This window comes from Balaenoptera ricei, chromosome 1 (genome assembly GCF_028023285.1).
Source record: "Balaenoptera ricei isolate mBalRic1 chromosome 1, mBalRic1.hap2, whole genome shotgun sequence".
NCBI lineage: Eukaryota > Metazoa > Chordata > Mammalia > Artiodactyla > Balaenopteridae > Balaenoptera > Balaenoptera ricei.
In genome coordinates, this window is record NC_082639.1 from 87,645,833 (window position 1) to 87,669,253 (window position 23,421).

General features: G+C 36.1%; 1 protein-coding gene across 2 annotated transcripts in view; it reads left to right on the plus strand.

The window, feature by feature from the left end:
* PLPPR4 (phospholipid phosphatase related 4) overlaps window positions 1–23,209 on the plus strand; it is a 37,346-nt gene extending 14,137 nt beyond the window's left edge. The window contains exons 2-7 of one of the 2 annotated variants that reach the window (XM_059900407.1): window positions 5,974–6,159; window positions 12,857–12,986; window positions 15,182–15,377; window positions 17,021–17,078; window positions 17,831–18,004; window positions 21,171–23,209. In XM_059900407.1, coding sequence (XP_059756390.1) covers window positions 5,974–6,159; window positions 12,857–12,986; window positions 15,182–15,377; window positions 17,021–17,078; window positions 17,831–18,004; window positions 21,171–22,496 — 2,070 coding nt within the window. In that variant the 3' untranslated portion in view covers window positions 22,497–23,209. The remainder of the gene's footprint in view (window positions 1–5,973; window positions 6,160–12,856; window positions 12,987–15,181; window positions 15,378–17,020; window positions 17,079–17,830; window positions 18,005–21,170) is intronic. The other variant, XM_059900401.1, reaches the window with a different exon arrangement.
* The last annotated feature ends 212 nt before the right edge of the window (window positions 23,210–23,421 follow it).

Below are 23,421 nucleotides of genomic sequence, written 5' to 3' on the forward strand. Positions count from 1 at the left end.
TGACTTCATCTTATATCACTGCTCCATTTGACTATGCCTCTTACCTGGTTTTTATATGGTTAGTTCATTCTTGCCCACTCAAGTCTCTGTTTAAATGATTCCTATTAAGTAGGCCTTCCTTGATCTAAAATAGCAATCCAGGCACTCAATTACCACAGCCCCCTGTTTTATCATCTTTGTAATATATGTTCTTTCTAGTATTAAAATTTTTAATTTTTTATCTGCCTTCTTCAGCAAGAATGAAATCTTCATCAGAAAAAGGACTTGGAGTTTTATCATAGCTGTATTTCCAGGATGTAGAACAACTCCTAGAACTAGTAGGTTTCAATAGATATTTGTTGATTGAATAAGTAAATGAGCCATGAATATCATATATGGTAATTGATCCTCTGTGACTATGATCCCACCAGTTTATGAGTGTCTCAGAGGACTCTGAATTTACCATGGCTATGAAAAAGGCAAAGAATGGAATTGACATGTCTGTAGGCTAAGAGCAAGTGAACTACCTGAATGAGAAGTAAAAGTTTGTTATTATCAAGATGCTAAAAGCAAGTAAGCTATATGACTTAGATAAAATGTCATGATAGAGTCCATAAAATGTTTCACTAACATTGATATATACCTTGTATTTGTCTTTTTCAAACTGGCATCAGAAAAATCAATATTATCTAGCAAATGCCGTCTTTTGAAACACATTTCTTTTGCCCTGTTCTCTAAAACTGTTATACTTTTCTCTTTAAAAATTGCTCTATTATTTTTACTCACAAGTTCCTTAGCAGAGATCATTATAAGAATAAATCTTTTCTTTTTGAAACTGTTTTCCTAATCTTCAGATAATTTCCCTTCTCTGTATTGCTGCATAAAAGTAGCATTGTTCACACTATTTTCTTGGCTACAACATAACTAGAGAATAAAATTCCTAATTCCTGACTATATAGACCTTTTAAAATCTCTTTTTAAATCTCATTTTAAATGCAATCAAAAGGTGATTTTATTACATATATATCAATTCTATATCTATGCCAAAGCTAGCACAACCCGTTTGTTAAATTTCTTACATTCAAAAGAAAGTTGTCGTTGAGTACCTCAAAAGATAAAAGATACCTTTGAAAGACAAGGATGTTTGAAGCAAACATTGTCATTTAATCCATCACACTGACCAGTAGTAAAATACAGTATAGGAAAACAATGTCTAAAATTACTTTTTCCCCAAATATTATAAACATTTTGTTCAAATCCCTCTTTCTTAAAAACCAAAATTGATGTAAAAGACAAAGAATAAAAGATACTTTTTTAAAAAAGTCAGAGAAACATATCAAAAAGGAAGAAAAATATGATTCTTATTTTGAAGACAGAAGAAGGTCTTGAAACATGTTTCAATAGAACTATAAAAAATATTAATATATGGATAGAAAAATACATGGATAAAAAACTGGAAAAATTGGCAGTTTCAAGAAGGCTGATGTCTGAAAGGACTAAAATACATAATATTAATGAAGGACATATTTTCTCTCATATTAATTTATTATATGTATACATATATATTTGAAAGACACTATGATGTATATTACTAGTTTAAATATTAAAACGAGTAAGGTCTCTATCTTAAGGAGATTTTTATTTGGGAAGCAGGACAAAAGCTATAACTAATTTATACCAGATAAATATAATAAAGAACAGTGATAGAAATTTCATAAAAAGAAGTACTGGGGAATTAAGAAAGAGGAAATTACTCTCAAAAAGGATCACCAAGTAAGGCAAGTGAAAAAGGTGACATTTGATGAGTATATTATTGTTAATAGTTATAAGAGCAACAATAAAACTAACATTTAAAAACTAGTCTTCACTCCAGGTATTGTTGAATATGACTTGTAATACTTCATTTAATCCTTTAAACTGCCTGTGATGATGGGTACTAGCAATGTATCTGTTTCATAGATAAGAAAACAGGTTTAAGAAAACCATTTCCAAGGTCACACTAGTAGTGAACAGAAGAGCTTATTTTCAAAGAACCTCCTAGGTGATTTGAAAACCATATGGCCCCACTGGATTCACTACAGTATGTAGAATTCTGAGTGTCTCTCCCCATTTACACACGCACACACCCACACACACATGGAATAGCACATTAATTCCATGGCTATGTAATATCTTCATTGGCACATTTGAGCAGATTCTGAAGTAATCCACAAAATTCAATGGTGAAGAATGTCCTTAATAGGGAAGATTTACTTAATTTTTAGATTTACCAAATTGATAAAGTTTTGTTCACCTTTCTATAGAAGACATCAAACTCACTTTACCAGGGCATGAACATTTAAAAATGAGGTAATCAGATGTTATCTGGGTGATGTCTTATGTAGAAGACCTAAAATATGAACTAATGGCATCAAGGAAATAATGTAGATCATCAAATCTGATTAAATATTTAACATTCAAATTAAAGGAGGGAAATTTAATCTAAACTTATTGAAACCATATTTTGAAGATAATGTTTATGCTACATGATACATATTTTTAACTACAGATTTGCAAATAGAAACTCTTCATTAAACAGAACTGTAGGCTACACTGTACCCCATTCTTTGACGCTAATTGTATTTCATTACTCTAAAACTCTACTCCCATTTTTGGAAGGGAAGCATAGAGTAGTGGTTAAGTAGAGGTTACAATTCATGGCTTCAAAACCCAACCTCTGCCACTTGCTAGAGGAGACTGGGCTTATCTACCTGCAAACTGTGGATAATAGTAGCACTTATGTCGTAATAGAAAGGTTTTAGTTAAATGAGTTAATATCAATTAATAAAATTAATTAAGATTTCTAAAACAGAAAATTGGCACATTAAGTGCTATTTGAAGTAGTTGTTAAATTAAAACTAAAATATATTTAAGTGGATTTAAATGGAAAATATGAATTGTTCACATGAACCATGAAGTATTGATTTATTGGTCAAGACTGGAAGCTACTATTCCTTACAGGAGAGGGAAGTGGTGAGGAGGAATGACCAGATATTCAGAGTGGTCAAATGATCATGGATTCTAGTAAGAAAAATGTAAGTGTTTTGACATGCTTTTTGCTCTCTTTATTGGAAAGCATCCATCTGAAAACCAGAAAGTGCCAGATTAATCTTCATACATTATTAATTTTTCCAATAAAACGAATTCTCACCTCAAAAAAAACCTCTTGGGAATAGAAGGCATAATGCTGCCTTGTAAATTTGTTTATTTTTTAAACCAAATGACCAGAAATCATGGATGGTCAATAATATTTTTATCAAAACTTGCTCTGTTTTGTTAAATAAATATTGTTTCCTCCACAAGCAACAAAGCCTTAAACTAGATAATTTTTTCAGTGTTACAGAAATCTGCATCTTCAGATTCTGAAAGGACTAGCATCAACAATATATTTGCAGTACTTTTTCTCTATCCGAGAGCAGGTGTCTCACTAAGCTTATGATCCTGATGACCAAGCCCATGTCTTGTTTGCCATATTATAGTAAGGACCCACATAGTACCTGGCACATTGTAGGTTGAAGGAATGAATAACTGAATCCATAAAACAAAGTCTAGAAAGTAAATTGTGCCTAGTTTAGGTTTAGCAGACAAACTAGAGGGTGTCCAGTAAAATTAGAATTTCAGATAAACAACAAATAATTTTTAGCATAAGTATCTCCCAAATATTGCATGGGGCACACTAACACTAAAAATGATTTATTACTTACCTGAAATTCTAATCTTATTGAGTGATCTGTATTTTCATTTGCTAAATCTGGTAAATCTTGTCTAGCTATGGTAATGAATTAATATTTATTTGTTTATTCAGTTAGTCATTTATCAACAAGTATTATTGCTTCATTAAATTGTTAAATGATGTATTGCTTGCCTACCATGTGCCAGGAACAATGCTATGCCTTGGGGACCCAACAATAAATAACACTGGCAGACTCTTACTTCATGGAGCATGTATTTCAGTGAAAGACAGGGGGAGAAGAAAAATAAATAAGTGAAGTATTAAATTGACAAGGCAATTTCAGTTATGAAGAAATCAAGCAAGATGATAAGGGTTTAGAGGGAAAGTTGGATCAATGACTACCTTAGATAGTACAGGAAGTCATCATTAAAGGATGAGGAGAGGTCAGTCAGACATAGAGCTGGGGGAGAGCACAAAAGGAAGAAGAAACAGCAAATGCAAAAACCCCTAGGTAGAAATGAATTTGACTGTTACAAAAAAAGAGTGAAGACCATAGGACTATATCAAATTAAAAAGCTTCTGCACATCAAACCATCAAAAAATGAAAAGGCAACCTACCAAATGGGACAAAATACTGTAAATCATATACCTTATAAGGGGTTAATGTCCAAAGTATTTATAAGGAACTCATACAACTTAATAGCAAAACAAACAAACAAAACCCAAAAAAACAAAAACCAAGCAATTTGATTATAAATTGGGCAGAGGCTCTTAATAGACAATTTTCCAAAGAACACATATGGATGGCCAATAGGTATATGAAAAGATGCTCAACATCACTAATCATGAAGAAATGTAAATTAAAACCACCATGAGATACCACCTCACACCTGTTAGAATGGCTATCATCAAAAAGACAAGAAATAACAAGTGTTGACAAGGATGTGGTGAAAAGGGAACCACTGTGCACTGTTTGGGAATGTAAATTGCTCCAACCATTATGGAAAACAGTATGAAGGTTCCCAAAAATATTGAAAATAAGACTACCATATGATCCAGGAATTCCACTTCTGGGTATTTATCTGAAGAAAACTAAAACACCAACTGGAAAAGATATATGCCCCCACTATGTTCTCTATAGTATTGTTTACAGTAGCCAAGACATGGATGCAACCTAAATGTCCATCAATGGATGAATAGGTAAGGAAAATATGGTACATATATACAATGGAATATTATCCAGCCCTCAAAAAGAAGGAAATATTGCCATTTAGGACAACATGGATGGACTCTTAGGGCATTATGCTAAGTGAAATAAGGCAGCCAGAGAAAGACAAATACCGGATGATCTCATTTATATGTGGAATCTAAAACAACAACGGCAATAAAAAAATGAATTCATAGCTACAGAGAAGAAATTGGTGGTTGCCAGAGGTGGGGAATGGGCAGTGGGGAAAATGGGTAAAGGGGGTCAAAAGTTACAGACGTTCAGTTATAAGACAAATCAGTCCTGGGGATGTAATGTACAGTATGGGGACTATAGGTAATAATATTGTATTTATATTTGAAAGTTGCTAAGAGAGTGATCTTAAAAGTATTCATCATAAGAAAAAAAATTGTAGCTATGTGTAGTGATGGATGTTGACTAAACTAATTGTGGTGATCATTTTGCAATATATACAAATATTGAATCATTATGTTGTACACCTGAAACTAATATAATGTTTTAGGTTGATATATGTCAATTATTTCTCAATTAAAACAAAAGTGAAGTCCCATTGGATTGTAGTGGGTAGGGAGCTGGGGAATAGTATAAATATGGTACAAAAAGATGTAAGAAACTGAAGTAAGAGCCAGATCATGCAGAAACTTGCATTCCATGGTGTGACATTTGGATTTTATTCAAGTAGAATGGGAACCACTGGAGTACTTAAAATGAGGAGTGTTATGACCTAAAACATTTTCAGAATATTTGGAATGCTGGGCTGAAAATGGATAGATGGGGTGGGGAGGGTAAGCGTGAAAATGGAACAGCATTTAGGAGGTAATCCAAGAGCAAAGGGGAGGCATGACATGGGTTCAGAGCAGGCTGGTGACAGAGGTGGATGAATTAGAGCTTTATTTTGAAGGCAGAAGCAAGAGTAAGTATGAATGATTTTAATTCTGAGATCAGAGAGGAGCGGTGAAAGGGAGAAATACATGTTTCTTATTTCAAGATGTACTGATTCTATGTATGGCCTGTGTATAAGAGTAAATTGATCTCCTATGTCCTTCATTCTCAGTTGCCTATATTGGCATCATCGGTGGTTAGCCTGTATTTCCTGGAACTCACGGATGTCTTCAAACCTGTGCACTCTGGATTCAGCTGCTATGACCGGAGTCTTAGCATGCCATACATTGAACCCACACAGGAGGCAATTCCATTCCTCATGCTGCTTAGCTTGGCTTTCGCCGGACCTGCAATTACGGTAAGAATTGCCCCCAAATTGTGTTTGTCAGCCCCAGAAGATGAAGAATGACCACATTTATGTAATAAATGGGTTAAAAGTAAACCAAAACTTTCTGATATGTTTCCTCATTAACATATTTTTCATGTGTTCATGTCATATCTGAAGTCTGGGAAACTGTGGGGAAGAAACAATTCTATAGCAAACAGACTTTCTTCTCAAAAGTGCATGTTGCTCTCACTTTTTACCTGGTTAGCACTTTTTATTGATTCTGAACACTGGGTATCCACAACTGTACAGTGAAGAGGGCAGAACTCACATTCCTGCCCCCCACACAAAATAAAATACTTTAGATTCAGAACAAGCACTTCACTTGCATTTTAAAATATATGACAGAAAGAAATACCCTAACCTACTGAAATTGAATTAAAAACATAATTGTTGGGACTTCCCTGGCGGTCCAGTGGTTAAGACTTCACCTTCCAATGCAGAGGGTGCGGGTTCAATCCCTGGTCGGGGAGCAGATCCCACATACCTCATGGCCAAAAAACCAAAACATAAAGCGGAAGCAACATTGTTACAAATTTAATAAAGACTTTAAAAAAAAACATAATTGTTTTTGGTTTGCTAACATACACATTGTGAATAACACACTTTTCAATAAATTCATTAATAAATAACACTGGCCTAGCTTTTACACCATCTCTTATACCCCCAGAATCTACCTAAAGGACAAGAAACATGTTTCAGGGTTAATATTTATTTCTAACAGTAGGAAATCTTACTTTACTTTTATCATGCTCATGAATGTCAGAGGAAGTGGTTATTAAATAAAGAGCTGTATTTGAATGGAGTTTTTATAAGATTCCCTAATGAATTGGTCTATTCTGGTTCAGTACGGCAGCAGTTTTAGAAAAGTCTCTGCGTAGACCTATACTTTTATATAGCTATGGAGAAGTCACAGCAGTGAGAAGCCTGAACACCACAGAGAAGAGTGGCCCCCGCTCGCGACAACTAGAGAAAGCTTGCGAGAAGCAATGAAGATCTAACGCAGCCAAAAATAAATAAATAAATAAATAAATAAATAAATTTATTTAAAAAAATTTCCCTATATTAAATAATCATAACATGCTATCTACACTATAAATAAATTATATAAAATATTCTCAGAAGATAAAACTGGAACTTAATTTTCCCTGGAACTTTATCATACTTAAAAGATCTCAAAATACTTCGTAAATAAATGAGTTATTTGAGCTTCAGTAACTCTGGGGTGATTGGAACTATTAATGATGTACTTGGAAGTAGCTGAGACTCAGACTAATAAAAACATATTTAAAGTGCGTTATTGCTCAGAATAACAGCATTTGCTGGTCATTCCTCTAAATGACTTATAAGAAATCTACATCATCCAGTCACTTGACAAGAGCAGAAAGAATATATGCTTTAAATCTAGTAGACCAGAAAGCATTTCTCCTAGTTGGAATGTAATACAGAAATTTATTGTAGTTGATATAGTATTTGAAATAAAATACATAAGGTACTGTACAAATGCTCATGATTCTGCTGAAAAGACTATGTTGATATTTAATCATTTAAATAATTTGCTTTTTATATACCCAGAAGTCTTTCTTCCCTAGGGTGTTTTACTAAGTGGCTAGGAAAGCAAGTCTAATTGTGGCTCTCCTTGCCAGCACTGTTGATCTCACATTGATCCCTTTGCTGACACTGTTACATGTCCTGGAGACAATGACCTTGGCCTCATCATTGTGTTCCTTCTTCTCTGACTCCCTCATTTCCAGTAATAAATTCTCAGTATGCAATTAAGGATGCTTTCTGGGGGATTCTGGGTCAACGCTTTCTTTCTGGAGCCTTGAGAAGTGAAAGAACAAATCTGCTATGTCTCCCTCTATCAAGTTGACCTGGGGAAACGAATGCCAACTCCTTCCACAAAGACCGCCTGAATTCCTGGGTCTCTACAGGGCTTCCATAGCTGCTGCAATGCCTCTTAATGGCACAGGAAGCAAACTAGGGAAATATTTACACCACAGCATCCCTAATTTCCCCCATATCATTCAGGATATTCCAGGATGTCAGTCATTCTTTTCTTCCACACTGGCTACATGGATTTTGAGTAAACAACTTGATGGTAAAACAAATCCTGACTTTATCGGCATCGGATACTGTCTTCCACACCTTTCTCTCTAAACATATATCATAGCTTTTCTAAATTTCTTTCTAATTTCATTTTCCCTCTGTTTTTAAGGCCTTTCCCCAAAACACTGGTCCTATTGTGTCTGTAGTCATTCTGTTCTAGAACCATAATTCTGTCTCTAATCTTACTACATACGTTTCTGCTCCAACTCCTTTCCCCCCCCTTCCTGAAAGTGGAAATAACAGACTCTAATCCCTGACTTTCAAGGATGCCACTTTCTTTTTATCTTTATGGCAGAGTATTAATCTGTTCCAAAATGGAGTGGTGGGGGAAGCAGAGAGGCAGGCTGAATTCTTCCTTTGGAAATGCTTTCAGAGCCCATTTGCGTGAGGAGAGGCACTTCCTATTTTCACCCATTCACATGAAGAGAAGACAAAGCAAAACAAACAACCACATATGGGTAATATTCTTTAAAAGGACGTTTATATGAACAAAAGGAAGATCAACTGATTTTTTATACAGGCATTTACATATAAATCATTTAGTGTTTGCTTCTCAGGGTTTTATTTTTTATGCCTTGAAGGGTGTTTTAAAAATACCTTGTCAATACTCTGGTTTCTCTTCAAAATGCGTAAATTTTTCGCTTTTTACTAAAAATACCTTGTCTTCGTGATGTTGTACAAGAAACTGAAAAAATTTCTTGCGTGTTTGTGAAATGCATATTCTTATGTCTCTGAAATAGTCCTTAAATTGGAAAATTTCATCCTTAATATTAACTTTTCATTTACTTTTAAGCGATAATGAAACAAGCATTTTGTTTAGTCCTTTGGAGATTGTTTCTCAGGGAAAATAGCACAGAATATCTAGGCTTATCATAAATCTTCATGAAGTCTACATGAATAGAAAAAATGTATATGTTCTCTTCCTTGGACGTAAAATTTTGTTGCATATGATTAAAGGATAAGTATATCTAATTTTATAGAAGATTTGTATTGAACTTTGATTATAGTTTCTAGAAGGTAATCTAAGCTTTAGGAGACTATACAATCTCCTTTAAGTGGCTATTCCAAGGGCAGTATCCATGTAATAATAAGCAATATATTTCCTCTCTACATCTCCCCTGAAGCTGAGTCACTTTAGAATCTCTTCCAAAAATCTGTCCATGATATTTGACATGCAAAAAAAATGGTATTGTTTCTTTTCAGGCTTGTATACAGCATAAACAGAATATTGTGAGAAGATGCTTGTCATAGACTGTTTTATATTTCCAAATGACAAGATCAACAAATAGTTTTCTTGTCAACACCTAATCCCTGAAACTAAATTGCATCACAACAGTGTGCCATTCAGAACTGGGAAACAAGCAGGCGCATTTGGAAATACATCAGGAAGCAGCTCCCCTTTCCCTGAAGAGAATTCTATCTTTAAAGCAAATTAGGGGACTTCCCTGGCGGTCCAGTGGTTGGGACTCCACGCTTCCAATGCAAGGGGTGCTGGTTCAATCCCTGGTCGGGGAACTAGGATCCCACATGCCACGTGGCACAGTCAAAAGATTAAAAAAAAAAAAGCAAATTAAATCATTTTGAAAATTCATACAATGACATGTAGGTCAAGGTTAAATGAATAGTAGTGTGAGGAGAAAATTAATGTGCTCCGTAGAGAGAGGGAGAGTTGGGTGAAGTCAAAATACTGACAAGAAACCTCTATCCATAATCAAGCCAAGGAGTATGAAAGCGCTCTCCTGACATATGAGTTTTGAGCATATTAAACGACTAAATTAAAACTCCTGAAGTCTCAAGGTCACTTGAGATAATAACTGTGGTGTTGTATAAGAAACGTTTCCCTAATGGCACTGAACAAATAAATTCTTATATAATTTAACATTCATGGATAAGATGTGAATCACTATTTACATGTATAATTGCAAAGAAAGAAACAAAATTATTCACAGAATTATTATTGAAGAAGTGAAGATGAAATCAATCTCAATGCATTTCAGAACACATTTCAGAAATGAGTGGTTAATTTTTTTGAAATGATGAATTTGAGATAACCATGATATTATTCTACATGCATGGTGGGTCATGTCATGTCTTCCTGTGCAGAATAATCTGTTGTGTTTCTATGTCTAACTTAAAGTGATAATGTAGTATGATATTTTTCAAGAAGTATAAATAATGAACTTAGTATTCAATGATTTGAAAAAAATTCCTCTTGATTATTTCTATTTGATTGTTCATAAAGGAGTTTATCATGTATGCCACAAGATTTTCACACATGTATGGTGATTGGTAGAGTTTCATTAGGAAAGTTATTTTTATACAAATAAAGGTTCTTTATAATTGTACACACACCATATTGCTTATGATACTAAATATAGCAGATTGAACATTTGAAGCATAAGGTCATAGACTTACAGTCATTATTTTTAAAAAAGATAATTTTAAGTACTTTATAAAATAAGTGTTAAGTTGGTATTGAGAACTGGGAAGTTTCGCTTGGAAAATATGTTTCAGCTCATAATCATGGTGATAATCTTTAAAATGACATGATCACTTATATCTAAGGGACTGCCATTCCTCACTTTTCTCAGTTCCACATTTTTACCCATATCAACTCTAATTTCACAATAATCTCTTTGGCACAGTAACCCCAAATATTTGAGATTTTTTGCATAAATAAAACTCATAATCTCAAATCTTGCTTTTCTTAAACAGAATAGCTACCAGCCCAAATGCCTAAGGTAATTAGCCAATGAGAATCCCACAGCGAAGGTAACAAAAGCAAATCCCACAATGCCAGGCACTTTGCTAGATAGTGAGGATAAAAGGTAAAAAAGAAATAAATGGTCTTCCCTCAGAGGGTCATAGTCAAGTGAGAAATAATCAAATGAATAATCAAAGTGCACTAATCAAGCTATGCTAGAGGGAAGGACAAGATACTAAGGGAGCCACATAGAAGGGGACATAATTCAATTTAGGGTATAGTAAAGAATTTCAGGGAAAAGTTCCTGAAGGAAATGATGCCTAAATATATTGAGTTTCTTCACTGATGTCCTATGTCCTAGAATCCTACCACAAGTGCCCTGTTCCTTATCTTAAGTATGGTCCTCTGTTCACTGTAAACACATTTTCTAATTATTTCATACCTAAGACATATTAGTATGAGTAGATAACTCTTCAGAAATTAGCCACATCAATTCCATTTCAATTGTCCTGGAGGGTTTTCATCCAGGAGTTACTGCTTACCTAGATTCTCTTATAATCTACATTCTCCAATAAGATAGTTACTAGCCACATGTGGTTATTTCATTTTAAATCTAATTGATTTACATTTTAAATAATTAACTAAGTACAATGAAATGAAATTAAAAATTCAGCTCCTCAATTGCAGTAGCTAAATTTCAAGTGCTCAGTCGTCAGTAGTGCTGTTTCAAGTGCTCAATTGTGGTTACCATATCGGACAATGCAGAAAATATGTCCATCATCACAGAAAATTTTATTGGACAGCTCTGCTTTAGGAAGCACCTTTCTACCCTCATGTATGCTTTTCATGGGTTGATCCTTCTGGTCAATCCCAAATTATTTTATTGAAACTACATGCTAATAAAATATTCCTGATTCTAACTCTGGTACTTATTTTATTCTCCCCTCAGGCATCTTGTTTTCATGGTTTTAAGAATGAAATGTCAAGATTCTAAGAGTCAGAGCAGAATCAGTCACCATGCGATTAATCACTTAGGTGTCACTGGGTATTGCTGGGCATAGGGTCACAGTCTTAAAGCAAATTAAGGGACTTCCCTGGCGGTCCAGTGGTTGGGACTCCGCGCTTCCAATGCAAGGGGTGCTGGTTCAATCCCTGGTCGGGGAACTAGGATCCCACATGCCACGTGGCACAGTCAAAAGATTAAAAAAAAAAAAGCAAATTAAATCATTTTGAAAATTCATACAATGACATGTAGGTCAAGGTTAAATGAATAGTAGTGTGAGGAGAAAACTAATGTGCTCCGTAGAGAGAGGGAGAGTTGGATGAAGTCAAAATACTGACAAGAAACCTCTATCCATAATCAAGCCAAAGAGTATGAAAGCGCTCTCCTGACATATGAGTTTTGAGCATATTAAACGACTAAATTAAAACTCCAGAAGTCTCAAGGTCACTTGAGATAATAACTGTGGTGTTGTATAAGAAACGTTTCCCTAATGGCACTGAACAAATAAATTCTTATATAATTTAGCATTCATGGATAAGATGTGAATCACTATTTACATGTATAATTACAAAGAAAGAAACAAAATTATTTAACGCAACTGTGTTAAAATGCCAGGATGCTATCACACCCTTGACCAGTATGTAGGAGCATAGAAGATCCAGCAGTGCTCTTTACAGTGCCCTGATTGCTTACTTCTCACTGCTCCCTCAAATACTCAGGAGACATTGCTCACATCTCTAAAGGTCTTACGAAAAATACATCTTTACTTTATTGAAAATATGGCATGTTAAGAGATAACTTATACTTCATTTGTACCCGTTAAGTCCATTTTGAACACCCTCTTGTCTTTGCAGATTATGGTAGGGGAAGGAATTCTCTACTGTTGCCTGTCCAAAAGAAGGAATGGAATTGGCCTGGAGCCCAATATTAATGCTGGAGGCTGCAACTTCAACTCTTTCCTTAGAAGAGCCGTCAGATTCGTTGGTGGGTGTGGGAAACCACAAAGAAAGGAAATGTTTTTCAAATAGAAATGTTATATTTAATTACAGATATTAAGTCCTTAAAGCTATAATTTAGATGTATAATGTCAAATACATGATGAGTTTTACATTATTTTTAAAAATCCCATTAAAACACCCAAATTTGAGTTTTGTATCTAAAATGTGTTATTTACAATTATAATCTCTGTTTGAGAGCCAACATGCCATGCATTTCAGTATATTTTTGTCTTAGCTCTGGTAGAAGCATGAATTTACTTTAAAATAGTTTCTTGGATCTGTGTTCATTTTTTAAAATGGAGAATAAATGTCAGCAGGCCAGTATGAATGGATAACCCTTCGGAAACTACTTTAGCCACATCAGTGATTCCATCTCAATTGTCCTGGAGTGTTTTCATCGAGAAGTTACCACCCATGGAAATGTCACCATAGAGTACGGCATCAAGGCTATTTTTCCTTGGTTATATCGTCTAACTTTACCTCCTATTTTATGAGACCTACAGGAAATCAATGGGCTTGCGTCAGAATCAAGCCAGATCTAAGCCTTCATCTCTTCTGATTAGCATGTGACTATCTTAATATTGTTTGAGTCACAGACCTTTTTTTTTTAACTGAGTTGAAAACTCAAGCCAAAGTACATCACCCCAATGTAAATGTTTTGATTCCCCGTAAATCAGTGAAAAGTTATTTCTACCTTTAATGTCTCAGCTGAAAGGAATACGTAGCTTCATTTAATACCTAGTAGATAATTAAATACAATCACCTCTCCCGCTAGTGGAAAAAAATCTGGTCTAAATCATGCCCTAGACTCTGCCCCACAATGAAAGGCACATCTTTGCCACACAAGGGACTATACGGCAAGAATAATCCCCTTACCAGGGTCATGAACTAAGACAAAGAAATAAAACTTCAGGACATATAGCTGATCTCAGAAAAAGTTTTCCTAATGTAACAAAATGCTGTGGCAAAGGGGCACATAACCTCTCTGAAAAGCCTCACGATGGTAAGGATGGGCCAACCTATCCTAGAGAAGCGTGCCCCAGAGTCAGCAATGCCCATCCCCTGGGGGCCCTAGAGATTCTCATTCTCCAAAGGTAAAAATGGGTGGGTTTCCTCACTTATCCATACTCCTCTCCAAGATCTTGCATGCTGCTAGGAATTAGAATGTATAAATAAAAGTCCAGTGTCATGAATCTGGGTGAGTGGGTGGAGAAATAATTGGGAGAGTGGTTTTTAGGTGACAATAAGCAGAGAAGGAAAATGCAAAAAGAGGTAACATACAGGCCAACCATCTTGGTGTGCAGGAGTCCACTGATGAGTTACCCAGGTGCCTGTTACGGTGATTTCTATGAGCAAATCATAAATCAGAATCCAGGCTAGCAAGTCAGAGTGACTCCAGGGTGTCTAGACAATGTAGAGGGAGAAGGTGAGTTCAGATCATGTGTATGTGAGCAGAGCTAGATTCCCAAGGATAAAGCCAGGCAAGGGACTTGAAGCAGGAATGGAGTTCGAGTGTACAAGCCTGCATCAGGGTTTGTGAGTTTATGGCTTCATACCGGGCTCAGGAGATAAAAGAAAGATAGAATTTCAACCGGGAGATTTAAGAATATCATCTCTGAATTCCAAACATGAAGGAAGCCTCCCTACAGCTCTGTACTTGTATGATTATTGTTTCCATGACAAGGTTGGCCTGCACTTTTCTCTGTTTTAATTAGAATTCCTGGTATGATTAACATTTTTGGCAACTGTGGCTGCAGATAGGTACTACTGGGGAGAGAGAGCCCTGGAAGCTCAAACGTGCTAAGCAATTTACAACGATTTTGAATTTTGCTTCATTCCCCATGTTTAATTCTTCTCAAATCACACAGTTGTCATCTTAACATTTTCCAAGTGTCTGTCAAGTGATCTATGGTTAATGATATTAAGAATTGGCCCAATTTAACCAAACTGACAAAAATACCTCAAATGACTACTTTGGAAATACTCATTGCCCTTATTTTGGATTTCAGTATCTGTTTGAAAGTTTAGGCATTTTCTTTACTATCTTCTTGAAATAAGCGCAGAGAAAATGATCACAACAGATGTGAAGGTAGTCATGTTAATGTGTAATAAGCATGGTTGATGATGGCACATCAGCATTAAGCACTAGCTTGGTAACAGTTTCTTTCCTTTTGCTTATAGGTGTTCATGTGTTTGGACTCTGCTCTACAGCTCTCATCACAGATATCATCCAGCTGTCCACAGGCTACCAGGCACCATACTTTCTGACTGTGTGCAAGCCAAACTATACCTCTCTAAATGTGTCTTGCAAAGAAAATTCCTACATTGTAGAAGATATTTGCTCAGGATCTGATCTTACAGTTATCAACAGCGGCAGGTTAGAAACGGAGATTATGAAAATTTCCATGTCAGTGTTTTCATTGTTCATTAATAGCTTGGGGTATCATCGCAGGCATACATTTTTCAATCATAATGATTTTGGTTTTATTTTTCTTTTCAATTCAGTGATCTCTTTAGGGATAATACCATAGAAACCCACTGGTGGTTCATTCTGAATCCTTCTGTCTGTCCCCAAATTTCAGCCTCACATTCATGCCACTCATCTTCATATCACCAAACCCCAATCATGTTCTGTGATTTACCCTATACTACTTATGGTTTTAGGTTATCACAATTGGTTTATTTTAGATATTTATAGTTAGTCATGGCTTATAGTCAGTATGTGTCATGTAGTGACTTAAGTGGAAGGCTAAATATCTATGATATTTCCAACTTCATTATATATTTTATTAAAAAAATAAGAAATCATATGAATTTTCCTTTTGGTAGAGTTTTAAAAGAAATAGCATCTAGGATTGCATATGTCTTCTTTGAGTTAACCCAGAAAATCTGTACAACTTCTGACCTTGCATTTCAGAAAATAAAAACTGAAAAATCCAAGAAACTACCAAGGCATTAAATTGTTTTCAATCAATAAAGTAAAAAAAAAAAAAAAAAAAAACTTACATGGAAAGAGAAGTTCAAAAGAAATAAATTACAGAAGGATGAAGGGCAACAAAAAAAGATATAAGAATTGTATTTCTCACTCACTGAGTTCCCAAAGATTGAGTCTAAAATAAGTTAAGTGCACTTGAAGAATCAGAGCCTTATATTATGTAATTATATACATTCACGTTCTTACGATCCATTCAATTCAAAAATTTTGAACTTACATTTAAGACCTATGCTCTCTATTCTTTCTCAATTCTTTAAAATTTTCTTGTCTGTGTTGAATGGTAGTCCTTTTTATTGGGTACCAAATAATTAGGAGGACATTAATAAAACGGAATTTTATTTTTTCCATTTTTTATCCATTAAAAGAAATCTCTATTCTCCATCTGTCTGTCCTTTACAGTGTCTCTCTCACTATCCTCTGTTCTACCTCTCCCACCTTGCTTCTTATTTCACTAAATAATATACTCTGTGATTTTGGAGATAATGATTATTTTAAAGTGGGATAGATAGAGAAACATTTTGTTAAAATTAGACTTTTTCAATGCTCTCTAGAGTGTAAAAAAACACATCTAGACCCACCGCTGTGAGAAAATAATTTTGTCTTTTAAATTTGTATGTAAATGAAACCATATATTTAAGAGCATAGAAAAAAGTTTAAAAGTTTTAAAATCTTAGGTTTTATAAACCTTTAAGCTGACATAATTATAATACCAATAAACAATTATAATGCTTTCCATTCCATTTCTACTTTCAGCCATCATTCCAATGGTATAAAGAAGTGATCCCTAACAAAGCTAACACTTTACATTGGAAAGTGCATCACTACTCTACTTTAATACTAACGGTGATTAGCAGTGTTTATTTTACCACTCAGATCTTTCTCCAGAAAACTAAACAGAAATCAAAGTTATTGCTTATTATCTTGAGGCTTTTAAGTTGAACACTGTAACCACCCAGTGTTCTTGAGATGATTGTTAGCAGTGTATCAGAAACAGAAGGCATAATTTGACTCTTTTCCTTTGGCAGAAAATCATTCCCTTCTCAACATGCGACCCTTGCTGCCTTTGCAGCTGTGTACGTTTCGGTAAGTAACTGGGTCTTTTTTGTCAAACTGCGTCCTAGAGAAAATCAGAGAAATGAGTGTTGTCTCCAATGACTAATTAGATTATATAGCTGTGTAATGGCAGAACAGTAAACTCTAGCACAGCAGTCCTTCAATACAATGGCATCAGAAGTAGAAATTGGATGCTACTATAAACAGTAAGATAATTTTTTGACACAGTCATAATGTTTATTTAGCCTCACACCTCTTTAATGTAATATTATACTTCATGGGAGGGTATTGTAAACGTGAATGTTATAAATTCTAAAATTGAAAGAATTGTGTTAAGTACACACACACACACACACACACACCACACACACATTTTTGTTTCAGTTTTTATGTAACAGTGAGTTCGAAGTCAGTGTTGATAAATGCTATACAATGAATTGTCCCCATATCTGATTAATAGTCCACTAGATCTTATGTGAAAAAAATGGATTGAAATTATGTGACAAGTAACGTGGAGACTAACCAGTTATCTGGCTAATTCTACGGCTTCAATTTTTTTTCCAGACTTTTGTGTAATTATATGAAGGATCTGTTATTTATTTGATGAATTTTGTCATGTATTTCCTTTTTTTCAGGTATAGAATGTAACCATAGCAGGGGGAATGGAACAGTAAAATTGATGTCACGTGTATCAGACTTTTGAGTTTACCTTTTTATTTGATTATAATTGAATAGTAAAATGACCTTTCTTAAATACTTAACCCAGTTCTTTCATTTTAAAGATGTACTTCAATTCCACACTAACGGATTCCTCTAAGCTTCTGAAACCTCTCTTGGTCTTCACCTTTATCATCTGTGGAATCATCTGTGGGCTAACACGGATAACTCAGTATAAGAACCACCCAGTTGATGTCTATTGTGGCTTTTTAATAGGAGGAGGAATTGCTCTGTACTTGGTAAATAATTTATTACTATTCAATAAAGCACAGTTTAAAATGGAAAACATGCAGAAAATTTGTTTTGCACTGTAATAATTTACTTGCAATATAGTTTATATCTATGAGAAAATCTCGGACTACATCTCCATTCTAAGCCAAAACATATATCTCAGTTTCAGTAAAATAATTTACTAAACTCTTACCATGGGCCAGAAACTGTGATTTTAGAAAGATTATTGCATTTTACCCTTACCCCTCCCACCAAAAAAAAAGTCAGGGACTACTATTACTAGTATAATTTTATAGATAAGGAAAGTAAGGTTAGTGAAAGTGAAAGTTTAATGGAAAATTATGTACTTTGCCCAACAACACAAATGTAGCATCTGGATATAACTACGATCCAACTAATATTGAATTCTTTAGCAGTACTCTATTTTCAAGCCCGATCTTCCATCAAGAATATCCTTAGCATAAGGAAACTGAGACTGTCCATTTCATTCATTCATTCATGCATTCATTCATTCATTTTACATTTATTCAATATCTGATCCGTGCCAGGTACTATACTGAGCATCAGAACAGTAATAAATAAGGTACATCTTTTATGAGTTTCAGTGCAAAGATTAATAAAAGTATAAATGATTACAACATGTTAAATGATGTATGAGGGTATGAACAAAGAGCTCTGAGGATAGCAAACTGCCCAGGGAAGTTACGGAAGTCTTCATAGAAGTGATACGGTTTTTAAAAAATGAGAGTTTCTTAGGGTAAAGAAAGGAGGGCATCCAAGCTGAAGAAACTGCATATGCAAAAAGATGGACATGTGAATGAGCAAGTCTAAGTGGAGAGTGAGGGAACAGAAGGAATGAGAGATAATGGCCAGGTTTCTAGCTTGGAAGACTGGCAAACGGTGACTTCATTAGCTGACCTGGTAAATGAGAGAGGAAGCAAATTGGTGGAGGGAAAGGAGGTGGACAAGCTCAATTTAAGGCTCAACGGGCAGTTGAATAGTTGGTCTGGAGCTTAAAGTAGCAATGAGTGGTGGAGAATAGATTTGGGAATCATGGACATTATCGGTCGAAATACCATTATAGTTATGGTGGTATATAAAATTGCCAGGTCCTAAGAACAAAAGGAGCCAGGGAAGCACCAATATGCAAGCCGCATGCAGAAGAAAAAAGGGAATAATGAAAGAAACTAAGAGGATCTACAGAGAAATAAAAATTAACTGTCTATTGGAGCCATTCTAAATCTTGTGGTCTTGGTGTACTTGTGAAAGGCATTACGAGAAAATGCTTACAAAAAATAGTAAGCGCACTGAAGTGAGCATTGATTTATTTTTTTTCATTTTTATATACTAGCATAGTCAGGATCGTCACTTCAAATCTCACACTGCCTCATATACTTTCTTCGGTGGAGGAGAAAGCCATCAAATGAAAGTTAATGTGTCAGGAATTGTGCATAAGCCTGGGTTGCCCATGGGAGTGTTCATTGGCAACAGGTGTTACAGAGTATGACTGAGAACTGTCTCTCTCCAGTTCATGCATTGCTTTTGTACATGTCTGATTTTCATGGCGTCCTGAAGTCCCAAGGGTTTGGGCTTGAATCTCAATTCTCCTTCTATGTGGCCAAGTTTTCTTCACCTATAAAATGAGGATAATAACTATCTGCCTCATATCATAACAAGGATTAAACAACTATATTTATTAAGCCCAGTGCTGGGCATTGAATTTTGAACAATATAAGCAGAGGTTATGTACAGTCTAGTGGAGGATGGTCCTAGACTTACGAATTTAAATACAATCATTTTTTAAACTAATTTTTATTGGAGTATAGTTGCTTTACAATGTTGTGTTAGTTTCTTGCTGTACAGCAAAGTGAATCAGTCATACATATACATATATCCACTCTCTTTTAGATTTCCTTCCCATTTAGGTCACCACAGAGCACTGAGTAGAGTTCCCTGTGCTATACAGTAATTATTAATGGAACATTAGGGAGGAACTGTTCATCCTGGAAACTCTGGCAGTGAGAGCGTAGATAGGTATTATTAAGAAGAAGATTTTAACCAGGAATTAAAGTACTTGGAGAGGCAGAAGCTTGACTTTATTCCATTCCTGCTTACATTCTGCCCTGAAATTGTAAATTTATCAGTTCCAAGCCAATGCTGTTGTTCATTTTTAGGCACTCTATAAAATGTCAAATCCATGAAATTCCTTCCATTTGATTTGAAAAGCAAACAGTGGCTACCGTCTATTGAAATTAGCATGCAAATAGGTATTTGCTGCTGGCTCTTATCTCTAAACTAAACATCTCAAAAACTGAAAATCCAGCTGGGATTAGAGCATCTATGTGTCAAAAGCCTAAAATTTCTGAAGCTGAACTTTAACCTTTTTCAGATTTTTATCCCCCAAATCTGAAACAAACAAAAAATTGACCACCTGATTATGAAGACAAGATTAAATAAAGTTTGGCTCAAATGTACTGTAATAGTACTGAGTTGATCAAACATTGCTTTCAAAATTTAAGACCAGGTTTAAATGAGGAAAGAACATGAATGCCCCAATCTAGTGACAGTTTCTGCCCTCTCTTCCCAGAACATTCTGGAAAATGCTGAACACAGGGCTGTGCTCCATGTGAGTTGTGAAAATATGTGTCTCTGGCCCCACTACAAAATCTGATATCATGTTTTATGAATGATTCATTGTTCTGTATTTCCACATCTCTTCTGCTTTCCATCATGAGATATGACTGAAAATGGAAGACAAAATAAATCAGTTAAGCCATTTGAGGTGTCACTCAACAAGTGGTTCATAAATCCAGAAAAATGAATTCCTTTGAAAAGGGGAAGAATGCCCTGATTTCTCTCATTGTCTGACTTCTCTTCTCAAAACAGAGGACAAGATTGTCAAAAACATCCCAGTGGGATGGAGAAAGGAGAGAAAATCCAACTAATAATAAAAAGTAATGGACTCCATAGTTCTGAACAGTTAGTTCAGTGATTTATGATATAACTTACAAACTATTTCCTGAGTAATTGTACCTTTAGGTTTTGGTTATTTGTATCAGTCAATGGTTTACAGAGAACACACACTTATTTATGTGCCTCAGTACATCCTCCAAGGCAAAATCCCAGTAACCATGTCTTCTAATGCATGATATTTATTGTTTCTTCCAACATTAGGGTCTGTATGCTGTGGGGAATTTTCTGCCTAGTGAAGAGAGTGTGTTTCAGCACAGAGAAGCCCTCAGGTCTCTGACAGACCTCAATCAAGACCCTAGCCGAGTTTTATCTGCTAAAAATGGTAGCAGTAGTGACGGAATTGCTCACACAGAAGGCATCCTCAACCGAAACCACAGAGATGCTAGCTCGTTGACAAACCTCAAAAGGGCAAATGCTGATGTAGAAATCATCACTCCACGGAGCCCCATGGGGAAGGAAAACATGGTTACCTTCAGCAATACCTTGCCTAGAGCCAACACCCCATCCGTGGAAGACCCTGTGAGAAGAAACGCCACCATTCATGCCTCTATGGATTCTGCTAGATCCAAGCAACTCCTCACCCAGTGGAAGAATAAGAATGAAAGTCGGAAGTTGTCCCTGCAGGTTATAGAGACCGAGCCTGGACAGTCACCACCCAGATCCATTGAAATGAGGTCAAGCTCAGAGCCGTCGAGGGTGGGGGTCAATGGAGACCACCATGGTCCCGGCAATCAGTACCTCAAGATCCAGCCTGGCACCGTCCCCGGGTGTAACAACAGCATGCCTGGGGGACCAAGAGTGTCCATTCAGTCCCGCCCCGGGTCCTCACAGTTAGTGCACATCCCTGAGGAGACGCAGGAAAACATAAGCACCTCCCCAAAAAGCAGCTCTGCTCGGGCCAAGTGGCTGAAAGCTGCGGAGAAGACCGTGGCCTGTAATAGAAGCAACAGCCAGCCTCGAATCATGCAAGTCATAGCCATGTCCAAGCAGCAGGGCGTCCTCCAAAGCAGCCCCAAGAACACCGAAGGCAGTACAGTCTCCTGCACTGGCTCCATCCGCTACAAAACCCTGACAGACCACGAACCCAGTGGGATCGTGAGGGTTGAGGCTCACCCGGAGAACAACAGGCCCGTCATACAGATCCCGTCCACCGAAGGCGAAGGCAGTGGCTCCTGGAAATGGAAAGCCCCTGAAAAGAGCAGCCTTCGCCAAACTTATGAACTCAACGATCTCAACAGGGACTCCGAAAGCTGTGAGTCCCTGAAAGACAGTTTTGGTTCTGGAGATCGAAAGAGAAGCAACATTGATAACCACGAGCATCACCACCATGGAATCACCACCATCCGCGTCACCCCAGTAGAGGGCAGCGAAATTGGTTCAGAGACCCTGTCCATTTCTTCTTCCCGCGACTCCACCCTGCGGAGAAAGGGCAACATCGTCTTAATTCCTGAAAGAAGCAACAGCCCCGAAAACACTAGGAATATCTTCTACAAAGGAACCTCCCCAACACGGGCTTATAAGGATTGAGGGATGCCCATTCAATCATGTGGGCCACCCCCAAAAGACCACGTGTAGATTCTACCAGTGCTCTGTTCCAGCGAATCGGGAACCTTCTCACCAAACTAGATTATGCGCCATCAGCCCGGAACTCAGTGACTCTTGAGAACTACTCTACCCAAGCTTGTAGACTTCACATCAAGGGGAGGGAAAAGCACAATGCAAGAACCTAACTAATGTGATAATGTGAAGACTCTTCTTAAGACCTTCCTTCAAACTCAAATGGTTTGCAGAGGGTAGTATCAAAAGAAAGTGGTTTCCTTCAATGTATACTATTGTACTTCCTGAATGTGCCAACTTTAGGGATCTTTCTTTATAATTAGCTGTGGGAATCCAGAACACACGTATTCCCTATAGCAGAGGCCATGCAGTATTATATATTCATTTTGCAGAATCTGCACCAAAAGCTCAATACGGGTGGTGCTGATTATTATAGTGCATATACCATGTAAACTCTCAAATTCTATTTAGCTGTGAAATAGTGGTGTGCAACTCCTTGTCAAAGAAATGCTACTGTATTAAGAAGATGTTGGCTTCTTTGTGTTAGAATAGGACACCCTGCAGCTTCTCTGTAGTGGCTCTGTCACAGTCAAAAAAATGAAAAGGTTTTGTGCATTTCTTCAAAATTATACTTTCTTCAACAACAAAAATTGATAGGGATACTTTCAGTGAAAGAGAATACTTTTCTGCATAGCTTTTTGCTGCTTACTTTTATTTAAATATAGTTACTGCTAATGAAAAATCTGTTTTTAGTGAGTAAATTTGCATAATTTAAAAAATACTGTTTTAGAGAGTCTTTTGAAATTGTTGTGATCATATTTTGCATTTTATGCCTTCTCCTTTATTTATGGATTTAAATATTTTATGTTATAGATATGTTGTTCTATTTTTAAAG